This window comes from Helicoverpa zea, chromosome 20, assembly GCF_022581195.2.
Source record: "Helicoverpa zea isolate HzStark_Cry1AcR chromosome 20, ilHelZeax1.1, whole genome shotgun sequence".
In the NCBI taxonomy this organism is placed as follows: domain Eukaryota; kingdom Metazoa; phylum Arthropoda; class Insecta; order Lepidoptera; family Noctuidae; genus Helicoverpa; species Helicoverpa zea.
The window spans coordinates 5,204,696-5,218,544 of NC_061471.1; the positions used below are offsets into that span (position 1 = coordinate 5,204,696).

General features: G+C 38.3%; 1 protein-coding gene across 1 annotated transcript; it reads left to right on the forward strand.

Annotated features, from left to right (window-relative positions):
• Positions 1 to 18: 18 nt before the first annotated feature.
• LOC124640396 (WD repeat-containing protein 37) lies at positions 19 to 6,178 on the forward strand. The gene is made up of 9 exons (XM_047178155.1): positions 19 to 432; positions 1,726 to 1,842; positions 2,005 to 2,196; positions 2,934 to 3,106; positions 3,515 to 3,746; positions 4,070 to 4,208; positions 4,669 to 4,738; positions 5,051 to 5,227; positions 5,715 to 6,178. Exons 1-9 carry the CDS (start codon positions 255 to 257, stop codon positions 5,838 to 5,840), a joined length of 1,404 nt encoding a protein of 467 aa, XP_047034111.1. The 5' UTR covers positions 19 to 254; the 3' UTR covers positions 5,841 to 6,178.
• Positions 6,179 to 13,849: the final 7,671 nt, after the last annotated feature.

Genomic DNA, 13,849 nt, shown 5'->3' on the forward strand with positions numbered 1-13,849 from the left:
AACAATTCGACAAATGTCATGCTTGTCAATTGAAAACGAAGAACGAAAAGTATCTCGCGTTGTTTGCCTGTAATGCAAATTTGATCCGTATTTCCACATAATTTCTCTCATTTGTCCGTCGAATAAAAGGATTATATACTATCAGTGTTCTTAATTAAAAAGTGAAGATCTTTGCAATTTAGTCATAAATCACTGATGTGCTCTTTTAAGTGATGTGAATTGTTCTTTGGTGAGCAAGCAATCCGCCTTGGACCATGAAATCTAGTAAGCGAAGACTTCAGGCCCTCACGGAGGGTTCTGACGGGCTACCTAATTACCTGAAGATGGAAGATTCGGAAACATCAATTCCTCCTGTATTTAGATCTCGATTACACGAGTTGTTTTCGCAAATAGAAAAAGAGTTTGACCTTCTGTACACTGAAAACCTGAACCGTAAGTTTCTCAAGTTATGTTACTATCATCAGCTCTGTATGCGGAGTTTGTTTTTGTTTCGTTTAAAGCACAAACTGCTCATATATTTAAGAACAATACATACTTTTGGAGTCATCTTAATACAAAGATTGTGTCCATGCAAGTACTTGAGGTGTTTTATCTTAAGTACTATGGCAATAGACATTGTCATAAATATGAATCTACATAGTCAATAGTAGCCAGGATTACTTTTACTACAATATAATTGAATGTTTCAATTAAATAGGGTAAACTATTTATAAATGCAATTTCTTTCTAATATATTTTAATGAAAGCCTCCCATGCTTAAAGACATTGTTTTAATTTTATCTTTGAAGGTGTGCCTGTCTGTAAGACTATAGCTCTTAACCTATCATCATGAACCAATTTTTGATGTTTTTTGAATAGGCATTGGGCCTTTGTGGGTTTCCAGTCTAAAATTGAGGCTCCTTGTGTACTGTTGATTGAAAATTGGTAGATTTTAGATCCAAAAAACAGAGAACCTCCTCCTTTTTTTTGAAGTCACTTAAAAATCCTATTGATTGAATAAAATCTGAAACAATCTCATAAAATCAATATTATTGATTAATATTGAACTGATACGTCCTTGCTCTGATGCATTGGAACTACCAGCCAAATATTGATTGTGCCTGAACTGGTGATTCAACATCAATCATTATTTGTATTGGGTCACTTCATCTGAACTAATATAATACAATTTTTTTTAGCTCCTAAAGGTTCAGAAACTACTAGGCTGATGTAAAAAACTCTTACACTGTTGGAAACCTACACTATCCCTGAGTAACATAGGCTATATTTTATCCTGGTACGGGGAGAACGTTCCCCAGGACACAGGTGAAACTGTGGGAAAAGCTAGTCAATTATATGCCATCACAATCACACAAACATTTATTTTAACACAGTTTGAAATTCCACTTTGGCAATATTCATTACACATGGCTATGTAACCTGGCATATATTAGGACTTTCATCATCAAAACCAATCAATGAAATGAAATAGGAATATTGCAACAGGTTTTTTTTTTTCCATTCATTAATTAACATCATTTACATAATGTTCTATGTCCTTATGTGGTGGTAATATTTGCATTTTTAACCAACTTCAAAAAGGAGGTTCTCTGTTTGACCTTTATGTATGTCTGTATGTTTGGGCGTGATTGTCTCACGTTTGTCTGAACCAATTTTAATGCAGTTTTGAGCATAATATGTGTCAGTCTTAGGAGGTTTCTTGTAATTTTTTTTCTGCGTTTTCAGTGCAAGAAAAAATTGATATGCTGAGTGAGAAGTTGGAACGAGAGAGCTATGTTGGAGACAAACAGAATTTGGACTACATCGAGTTTGATGTAACCGGGAAAAACTCTAAAGTTAAATGTTAGTACTTTATTGTAATTATGAACCCCAAACCATGACTACTGTTATATGTGACAACACAAAGGATGTTAAAACTTTGAACATTATGTGTCCATCTATGGTACCAAGGCCCTTGAATGGATGAACCTCCAGCGTATTACATAATTTATTTAATATTTGCAGTAACCCAGAGCAACTCCCAGAAAGTGAAAGCAAGTCACAAACTAAGAGTGCAGACCAGTAAGATAGTATCCAGCTTCAAGGCTCCCACGTACAATTGTCAGTTGGTGAGGGAGTTCACTGGGCACAAAGATGGCATCTGGGATGTTTCTTCAGCACGTCCGGGACAAGCGCTCATTGGCACTGCATCGGCAGGTAAAATGATTATTTTTATTATTGTTGGTTTTAGTAATTTTTTGGTTGGTTGTAGAATTATGGATGGCTGCTATCATTGTTTTCACATTGTCTGTGTTATAGCCTTATAAATATCTTACTTTGTAACTCTGTTTTACCTCATTGTAATCAATGCCTTTGCTTTGTCGTACATGCCTGCGCTGTAACACTTTGTTTGAAAGAGTCTTAGGGCGGCAATACACGGACCACTTGAAGCAGTCAGGGGCGACAGCTTTAAGCTTTCGACCGCCCGAATCAGTTGCAACTGTTCGAGCGGTTCGAGTATGTGCATCCATAGAACTCTGTAGTTCACTGTGCAGTCGACAGCTTGTAGCTGCCGTCCCTGAGTGCTTCACGCGGTCCGTGTATTGCCGGTCTTTTTGGCTTATTATTAAATATATAAATAATGTTGGGATACCTTTTCACACACGGTCGGTTAGCCCCATGGTAAGTTATTAATTAACTTGTGTTATGGGTGCTAACACAACTGATAAACTACATATAGCTACATATACATATTTATAAATACATATTGTAACACCCAGACCACGGGCAACAAGCATGCTCATCACACAAATGTCGACCGAACCGGGAATCGAACCCGGGACCTCAGGTTCGGCAGTCCGGCATGGTGACCATTGCGCCGTCGAGGTCGTCAAGTCGATTATTATTGGCATGATATGAAGAAGGTTTCAACCAGCTATTTACTTGTTTAACAGACCACACAGCGTGCGTATGGAGCGTGGAGTGGGGTAAATGTCTCCTGCAGTACACGGGACACTCTGGTTCGGTCAACTCTATCCGGTTCCACCCGAGCAGGGACATAGCACTTACTAGCAGTGGCGACAACACTGCGCATGTCTGGCAGGCTGCCGTCAACTGGGACTTACCGGTTAGTAAAAATAAAACTAAAGTATGGAATAAGTAATGATTATCGTAAACGGACCATATTTAAACATCTATGGCCTTACTACAAAAACTTTAAACCCTGTTTTACACTTGTCTAATAAAATTTTGGCTGCAAAATGAACCATATGTCAACGTCATAATTTGACATTTTTTTTAAAGTTTTTGTGGTAAGACCATAGCCGTCTTACCACAAAAACTTTATATTATCTTAATACATGGTAAGACGGCTATATTTCAACTTTGCGGCTACAAAATGCTATGGCTGCACGAAGTGACTTTTGTTCGCTTTTATTTTCAAAGATATCTATGTATAAAGTCACTCGCTACAATAATTTAGTAACGTGTATCCTTTATTGACACTATTTTAATGGTTTTAAATTTTATCGTTTAGCGTGGCCAATCGTCCGAGGAGGAATTGGAAGGTGGAGGCGAGGAGAGCCTAGGTGAAGGTGGGGACAGGCCAGAAGTGCTGCGTACTCCACTGACTGAGCTGGGCGGGCACCAAGGCGTGGTGGTGGCCGCTGATTGGCTGACTGGCGGCGATCACGTCATCACCGCCTCTTGGGATAGGACAGCTAACTTATATGACGTGGAAACTGGGGATTGTTTGCAAGTTCTAACAGGTGAGTTTAATTCAATCGATAAATTAATCACGAAGAAATAGGACTAAAATCAGGAGCTACCGCCAATAAAGTCAATGACACTTGCTCCAACATTTTTTAGTTAATTTTCGTTCACCATGAACTTTTCCCCGCAATCAGAGACATTTAATGGTTACTTAAGCCATTCCTTGGTGAAGGATTTCTTTGACAATCTGTCACTAAGGAGTCACTTATGTAATCATTAAACGTCTCTGAGTGCGGGGGTTAGAGACATCAAAACGCAAATTCATCTACAAGTTGAAAACACATTTCTGGATATTAACTTATACACACTTGTCTTTAAGGTCACGACCACGAGCTTACACATGCGTCTGCGCATCACGCGTCGCGGCTCGTGGTGACGGCGTCGCGAGACACCACGTTCCGACTGTGGGACTTCCGCGAGCCCATACACTCCGTGTCAGTCTTCCAGGGACACACCGAGTAAGTTGTATTCGAAGATTTTTGTTAGCTTATCACTACATAGTATAAAATAAAGTCGCTTTTTCGGTCTCGTTGTCCCGTTGTTCGTTTAAATCTTCATTCATAACTACGCAATGGATTTTGATGCGGTTTCTTTTAACAGATAGAGTGATTGAAGAGGAAGGTTAATGTATAGAGGTGTCTGATGGGACGTCGTAAAATAACGCATTTTTTCCCTTACATTGCTACCGGTGGCGAAGCCATACGAGATATGATATCAAAATAATGTAATAGAAAGGTTAATTTCCGTAATTAAATGTCCGTTAGTCTCGCTAAAATTCGAGAATGGCTGGCCCGATTTAGCTTGTTTTGGTTTTAAAATGTTTGTAGGGGTCCAGGTAAGGTTTAAACGATACGAAGTTCGCGGGAGCAGCTAGCATATGATAATATGTTTTCTATACTGATAATTTTTTTTGTTCAGGAGTGTCACATCAGCGGTGTTCACACGAGAAGACAAAGTTGTGTCCGGATCAGACGATCGTTCCGTAAAGGTAAAATGGATTCAATATTACAAGGATAGTATTCACGCTCTGTCTCTATATCCTTATGTATGCTTAAATCTTTATGCCTACGCAACGTATTCCGATGCGGTTTTTTTAATAGATAGAGTGATTGAAAAGGAAGGTTTATATGTATGATGCAGTGAATTTAGTATCAGCATTGCACGCGTGCGAAGCTGGGCCTTGTCGCTAGTTAAACCCCTTGTATGCCGGTGGCGTGGTTCCACGCATATACAATTGATTTTCTATTGTTCTCCAATAAGCGACATTCTAGCAGGTAATATATTGTTTGATCTGCCCCAGGTATGGGACGTCCGCAACATGCGGTCAGCTCTCGCCACCATCAGGTCGGATTCCTCCGTGAACCGCGTGGGGGTGAGCGGCAACGGCCTCATCGCGATACCCCACGACAACAGACAGGTGCGGCTGTTCGACCTGCAGGGACAGAGGCTCGCTAGGCTGCCACGGTCCAGTCGACAGGTAATACTCCGTCACTTTTTTATCGTTTTAATCCCGAAGACCTCGCAGTAGGTTAGGTATCATGAGTAATGCCCGTTTAGCATGTTAGATCAACAAAAGAAGTGAAAAAAAAAAATCAGCAGTTTCATAAATTATAATTTATTATTGCCCTATAGAATTCTATTTTGTACGTTTTTATGCGTTAATAAGATTAATATAAAATACGTACAGTTCACGCCAAATAAGTTAACTTCTCTGAGATTAGTCATTTGACGTGTGCATAGTTCCCAATAGCAGCAACTTCGGACAAGTTAAGTTTCATGATAAGATTTTTACAAACAATTGCGCAAGAAGCAAAATGGCTGTCTACAGAAACGCGAAGGCATGGTTTTATGATGTTAATTCACAGGAATGTTCGGTGTAGCTATCGTTTAAAGTAGTTCTTATGAATCATAAACTATACTGATACTAATATTTTTGGTATTTATCATAAAATCCTGTTTTTCAGGGCCACCGTCGCATGGTGACATCAGTCGCCTGGGCCGACGACATATCATCTAACATAAACTTCTTCAGCTGTGGTTTCGACAGACGTATCTTAGGCTGGTCTATTCAGCCCTCCAAGGAGAATTAAGCACTAAGACTTTACAGGTACATGCCCCTTCATTGTTCACTCATGTAATGCCCTGTGTACCCCTACAATCAACGTCATACACACAACATTGGACTTTATCGCCTTACACATAAAGGACAAAATTGCGTGCATGATTGATTACCTTGTCAAAATAATCATGTGATTTTCTTGTGACCGTTTATATTTGTTGTAAGACTAAAATTTTGTTGCTATGGAAATTGTGGATGCTTCTGTATAGCTAGTGTAAAGGATTGAGGTAGTAAAATTGTGTATTGTTATTTATCCAGCATTTATTTTATCTGCCTGTAAAGCATATTTAAACAACATTTGTGTGGTATCAATAAAGCTATATTTTCCTTTAAAACATTGTATGTAGCAGTATAACAAACTGTAAATGATCATAGAGTAACTCTGGTTGTCCGATATTCAACCTTAAGCTGTTTGAAATAAGATTCAATAAAGAAATATGTTTGTCTGCACTGTACTTACGGCCAGTTTCTTCATCAAAAGTTAAAGTTAAAGTAATGTCTAAAGTAAAAGTAATGGTCAAATACGTTTTTTCAAGGCTAAAGTGACAGCAAAACTAATAGAAAAATTGAATTTGACCGTTACTTTTACTTTAGACATTACTTTGACTTTTACTTTGGCTTTAACTTTTGATGAAGAAACTGGCTGTTAGTGTATATTATCACGAAATCATTTATTTCCCTATAATGCATTATAATTAATGTTTTGCCACTGTCCATGTTTTCAAGTAGAATGTAAATATCGTTATATGTATCCTCTTTTATTTGTAAAGGCGTATTAGTAGCAAAACTATATTACGAAAAAAAATGCTGTATATGAATGGTTTGCCTGCGCAAACAAATCCTTGTCAGTACCAAATTTAATTGAAATTCAAAAGGGCTGTAGGAGTGTTTCTAGACATGTCCAAGGTTAAAAGTTAAAACCTCTTGGTCGGCCAGTTGAGGTTTCTTACAATTCTTAGAATATTTATTTTAAAGTGAAAAACGCTGCATTAAAAGCACACATTAGTTGATAAGTTCCTTAATTTGCTTTTGCCCTGAAATGCAAGGGTGGGTTGCACCATTTGATTATAATGCTAAACAAACCATTATCTACCGTGAAATTGCCGCCCATTGGTCAAATCGGGAATTAGACAACTTAAAAATCAAATGTCGAATTTCCGAACTGAAACAACTACCAAGCCTGTCATCGTTATAGTTAATTGGTGCTACTTACCATAAGTTTGTTGCATATTTAACACGAAAAGAACTATTTGAGATTCTATACAGGGTGTGTCGATCACAATCACATTAAATCCTATCGCATATACTTACTTTATGATATTCTATGGCGAATTGTAAAAAAAATAACCTAATCCATTCAGTGGTTTAACCACAGGGGTCATATTTCGTTTTTATAATTTACGAAATCATGTGTAAAGCAGAGATAAAGGAGTATCGAATGTCTTGATCAGAGTGCTTAGTGCGAGTTTTCGTGAATTTTTTTACGGACTCACATGAGAGCGCGTATACTAAGATTTGTATGCAGTGTTGCCAACTTAGTGGATTTTCCACTAATACTGGTGGTTTAAGTCCCCTATTTAGTGGCGAAATGTTGAAAGTACTGCGGGTCAAGTAGCGAAATGTAAGTTTTGTGGTACAACTTTAAGGAGTTACTATGGAGATTTGAAGTCTCACGGAATGTCAAAAAAGCATCTACAAAACAAAAAGGTGAACGACTACTATATAATTATATTAAGTACTCATTCATTGGTCAAATGCGTAACTAAACAATTTGTGAAACTACTACGCCGATTATAATTTGTGAAGGATTCGGATCGGGTCGGATGAATTGCTAAACAGATGTAATGCTTTGTCTGTTTTAATTTTCTATCGTTGCCGAGTTACATCTTTGGATGATTAAATTGTTTTAGGTTACAATAAAATATAAACAATATTTTTTTAGTGGTGAATTTGGTGATTTTAAGTGTGGGATAAATTTTTGTTAGTGGTTTTCTGGTGGTTTTAAAAGTTGACTCTGGTGGTAAGCTTCTACAACTGTTGGCAACACTGTTTGTATGGAACAAAAACAGGTTCCAATTTTTGACACTAGGTGGAGCTGTTTTTGTTCCATACAAATCTTAGTATACGCGCTCTCATGTGAGTCCGTAAAAAAATTCACGAAAACTCGCACTAAGCACTCAGTTAACAGCTGTCAGTTTTTAAGGGAGATTTTCCGTTGTTTGTAATGATTGACATGTATATGGTGTTCTAATTTTCGCACATTTTTATTCTATTTACTTTGTTCGAAAAAATCTTTTTTTTTGCGTATTTTTCTTTTTCTTCGTTTTAATCGACATATATTAACTAGAATATTAACGCATTTCATTTAATGTGATTGTGAACAACACACCCGATAAATTTCTATGATTTGACTCCGTTTTATTATTTCGTGTTCTGGATGTGCCAAGCTAGTTTCACATTGAAGGACAAAAGCACAAAAGAGGTATTTATATTTATATGTATGATAAAATTGAAATTAAAATACTATATTGTTGGTTTTTAGTAGTTTTAATATTATGTAATGTCAAGTAATGTGTTAGACTTTACGTTCGTCCAGTTAATATAATAAAAAATACAAGGGTTGTTGGTGTCTATGGTATAGCTATTATTAACGGGCTATATATAAGGAATGTGTTTTATCTTTGACTTAACCCGGTATATACTGTAGCGCAGATATACGCGAGACACAATTAATGTTCTATTGTTTTCTAATTACCGACACACGAGCGGTTAAAATAATGGTGGAGTTGTTAAAATAACATACTTTGTGTAAACCCAGATTTACAATTTCATTTGTGCAACGAGATATAGTTATGTATTTCTTTACAACTTATTAAGAGTATGGTAAGCATAGTAATTCATTCTAATTTTATCGTGGCTTTCAAAACACAATTATCATATCTTAGTAAAACAACTTCTTCGATTAATGTCGTATAAAAATGTTTGCTAAAGGAACAAAAACTACAGAATGTTCGTATTTTTCTTCAAGAAAAAATCGGTATTTAACATACTTTCAAACAGACAGCTGGAGTTTTTTTTTTAAATTTTTATCTACTTACCTAGCTCTAGATGCACATCAGTTACTCTTTTCTTTTTAAAATACTATTTCTATGAATGAGTGTAAGAGGTAATGCTACATATCTTTAGTGTATACTGTGCGAACGTCTTTGAACTGTCCACTAGTCAAGTAATAACAATATCACAAATTGTACCAAAGATGGCCTTTCACAGAATAAAAACAGTGTACCGTTGTGGCTGGTAAATTTTACTATATTGTTGACCCATGAAACATCATTAAAAAATATTGACTATATCAAAAAACTTTAAACCAATCATTAAACATATCATGCAAAAGTTATTTCTGTTAAGTTCTCGCTTTATAGGTGTAATTTCAACGAAATAAATATTGTATTAGCATTTTGTGTAAGCAACATATACCTACATATGATTTGATGTTATTACTACAACATCCAATTTGCCACAGAAATATACTGTAACAGATTCGTGAAATAACCGCTAAATATAATATCATTAGAATATAAACACCATGGCTTCATAAAAAAGTAGTAACTTGTTTAGTCTAGTTTCAAGCGTAGCGGGAACTGGAACACGACAATACCATTTATGTTATTAAAGTACTAGAAACAAAGGATTGTTAATCAAAATATCCATTTAAGTATCAAATGACCCAAATTGTAAATAGAAAAAAGTACCTAACATAGAACTTATTTTTCCAGTTTTAATGACTAGAACTTATTTGGTGTAGGCTTATTCATACTACGTATAATTTTGTGATTGTGCCAAAATCCTTTTTTCAGACCCTGAAGGGATAGGCCATAATCTTAAAAAAAGAATGTCCAGATGGACAATATTCTAGATGGAGTCTCAAGTGTGTCCATGAATTGATTCAATAAATAAAGCCGTGTAAAAATTAATATAGTTTTCGCCACACTCAATGGCAGCCTGCAACTAAATTCCGAGCACATCCCGCGCATGTGGTGTATGCATGTGATATACGCTTTCTGCGCAGCGAGGCGCGCTTTGTTCCGAACTGTCATTAGGTTTGGCGAAAATTCTCACCATTCCTTGACAGGGTCGGCTTTACTTGTATTTTAGAACACTGACTCATATGTTCATGTAACTATTTTGTAGCTTCTTCTAGTCGAATAGCGCACTTCATTTATCGCTACTTACTTTTGTTACATATTTCATGCTTAGAGTCCGTTCCCATAGACCGACTCGAAGAGGAGAGCAAATTCTTAACACGTCGAAAACTGAGTTCTTAGTATTTGTAAGGTTATTTTTGCATGTGCACTGCTTTTGTCAACAAGAATGCTTGAGGCGCTTAGAGTGAAATAATAAGAGGAGCTGACCGGCTCCGATCGAGTACTTCTTGACGTTTGGTTCCGATTGCATAATGCTCGCGCAGCCGATCGGCTCCGGTCTGTGTGAAAAGAAAAATGCGCGCCGATGCTCTCCGAGTCGGTCTGTGTGGTCGGACCCTTAATATTATAACACTAAAATGTCTGTCTGTATTCGTGTTCAATATAAAATTATGATGCATAATATGAGTATTATAAATAATTGTGTAATTTTGAAGTTATTAGTTGTAAAATATCTTCTATAATAAATGATCTGAATATTTTTGTTATGCCAAAAATGGTATGGAATAAATAATATATAATTAATCTTTTGTTGTTTTATTCATTTTTTTAATTAGATGTAAGAATTACCAGACAACCTCAAAAAAGGTTTGTAATTTTCTTGTGAAAATATTCCAAGGCAATATCAAACTATGAAAATGTATGGCACAGCTGCCGAGGCCCGCGACAGACGGCCGCGGTCGACTTAAATTCTTGGGAAGAAGGTCTACTCGATATGAATTAAGAGCTTGTGGAGAATAAAGTCCTCCATTTTAGCTAAGTCTAAAGCCCCCAGTACACAATGGGCCACGCTTTGCAATGCACAACTGTAGGCCACGATCATTTGGTGTTCACACATTGGCGCGTGGCTCATTGCTGCCTGGCAAACCACTTGCGATGGACATCGAAGTAATTAAGGTTGCGGCTATTTATTTGTATCTATATTATGGACCATGTGATTAATTCGGGCATTATAAATAATGCCCGAGCATTATGAATAATGTCTAGCTTTATCGGGCCAAGTGATTAATAACTATCTTAACTTCATTATTTATCACATTGCACGGGCATTATTATATTGCTACATGACAGTTGGGCAATTTGATAATACAGCTATATTTTACGCGGTACAAGGGCGGGGAGGGAAGTATGCATGGCGTGACACGCTTTGACCAATCAGAGACAGCCATTCTTAATTTTATTTTATGTTATATTTTTAATATGACTTTCCTTAACATTTATATGCAAAAAATAGTGGATTTTTAAGGCAGAAGTCCTTGTGAGGAAGCGCCCGGGTGTCAACACTGTGCGGCCAGCCCCGAGGACACGGTGGACCACACAGTCCAGGTCTGGTTCAGGCCATGGTCCGGGGCGAGAGGGAATGGGATGCCGTCGCCTTCTTCTGCGAAGCAGTCATGCTCGAAAAGGTGGCGGCGGAACGTCAGAGAGTTCGCACCTCTTATCCCGGCCGCCGCGCTGGACCAGGTAGACACCACGGGCGCCGGGTGTCACGAGATGACTCCCGGCCGCTGTAGGCGTGGGTCTGTGGGCGGTTAGTTCGGGTGGCTCGCTCATGTCTATTTTTAGGCAACAGACCCGTGTTGGCGGCGCGCGTTGTTCCACGCGCTCCTCAAAGAGATGACAGCAACCCCAGCGGGGCCCATCAGAGCCAAGGTCTGCCGGGGCTGAGGGATTGTTCGAAAGACCGCGGCCCTGGTACATAAAAGGCCTACGACGGAACACGACGGTCAGTCAGTAAGAGTCTGACACCCTCACCGCTGCTAACCCACAGCGGGGGGTCATTTGATGAAAAAAGGCAGAAGTCCTTCATAATTAATCTAAATCATGAGGCTGATTATTTAAGTGGTTTAATATTTAGTTTATTTTAAGTTAAATGGCAATAACAATAAAAAAAATGAAAATAAACATGTTTTTATTACTTTGCCCAAAAGGTCACGGGCAATATGTATACTGCCCGGTCAATTTGATTATTTGAATAATTATTATCAAATTGCACTCTCATATTGGGCATTTTTCATAATGACCGGGCATTATGTATACTGCCCAATTTATCACTTGGTCCATAACATCTATACTACACTACTATATTTATTGTTACACAAATAAACATTGGAGAGAGAATTAGTTTATCGTCATTAGTTATTACTCGCGGCCTGCGACTGTCGTCTATCGTTCGCGACAATGTCAAACTATGAAAATGTATGGCATAGCTGCCGAGGCCCGCGACAGACGGTCGCGGTCGACTTAAATTCTTGGGAAGAAGGTCTACTCGATATGAATTAAGAGCTTGTGGGGAATAAAGTCCTCCATTTTAGCTAAGTCTAAAGCCCCAGTACACAATGAGCCACGCTTTGCAATGCACAATTGTAGGCCACGACCATTTGGTGTTCACACGTTAGCGCGTTGCTCATTGCTGCCTGGTAAACCACTTGCGATGGACGTCGAAGTAATTAGGTAAGGTTGCGGCTATTTATTTGTATTCTACAATACAGTAGCGGCGTAAGGGGGGGGGGGGGGTCCGCCCCGGGTGCCACATCTCGGGGGGTGGCATCTTGGTCGGCACATATCTGCACGACCAGGATGGCGCGGGTAGAAGGGACAAGTCACTAAGGGTGCCATTCTAATCTGCGAAGCCTAGGTTCACTACCATTTAATGCGCGGTATTCAAATTTTAAACAAAACTACAACAGTGCATGTGCGAGACATCGAGGCGGTCACCCCTCTGAGTCCGACTGTCACCCTTCTCTTGTATTTTTTCTTTTATCCAATTACTTAAATTAATTCCTCAAAGTAAGAAAAAAAAATCCTTCGGATTTCTCTACATTTCTAAATTGTTCGGCGCTTACTTTTTGAGCCCTCAATCTAGCAAAAACTTAAAGCACCGAAGTAGCAAAAACAACTGTTACTCGCTTCAGTCACGGTTTCTTTTAATTTGTGCTTAAAGGTACAAGTTGGCAGCCGACCGCAGGCGACAACTGCAGACGACGTGTCGCGACGACACACTGGTTTCTATGTATTTCTATGAAATTCCCTCCGTAGTTGAATGAAGCGACGACATGTCGTCTGCAGTTGTCGCCTGTGGTCGGCTGTCAACTTGTACCTTAATTCTGATTTAAATTAGAGAGACCTCAAAAATAACAATTAAAAAATTCACTTGACAGTGGATATTTCTAAGCTATTTAGGCGCTATTTGTAAGCGGAGGTGAAGGACTTTTGTGTCCCTAATCTCAAAAAATTTTCAGCTCGCTGCGCTCGCAGTTACTTCACTTTCCGGTCGTTTTTTTTTTTCAAACTTGTTTGAGTACTTTTGTGTTCCAAAACTCAAAAATTTCGCGCTCGCTACGCTCGTGCCTTACACTTTACAGTAACTTTCTCGAATTTCTTTAGATATCTTTTTGCGTCCCAAATAGCAAAAATTACGCGCTCGCTACGCTCGCGCCTTCTTCACTTTACAGTGCTTTTCTCAAAGTAGTTGTTACATGTAGTAGATTTCTCTATATTCTTTACATATCTTTTTATACGGTGCTTTTTTCAAACTTGTTTGGGTACTTTCGTGTTAATTCTGTATGTTTTTTTTTACATCGTAATAATTTTTTGTCGGGTTTTTTGAGGGGGGGTCAATAAGTAGTCCGCCCCGGGTGCCACCCGATGCTACGCCGCCACTGCTACACTACTGTATTTATGTTATACTACACTACTATATTGGCTAAACATTGGCCCATTGTTCACGATGTTCTTTCTTGCTAATAATTTAAAAACCGACCAAGCGCGAGTCGGA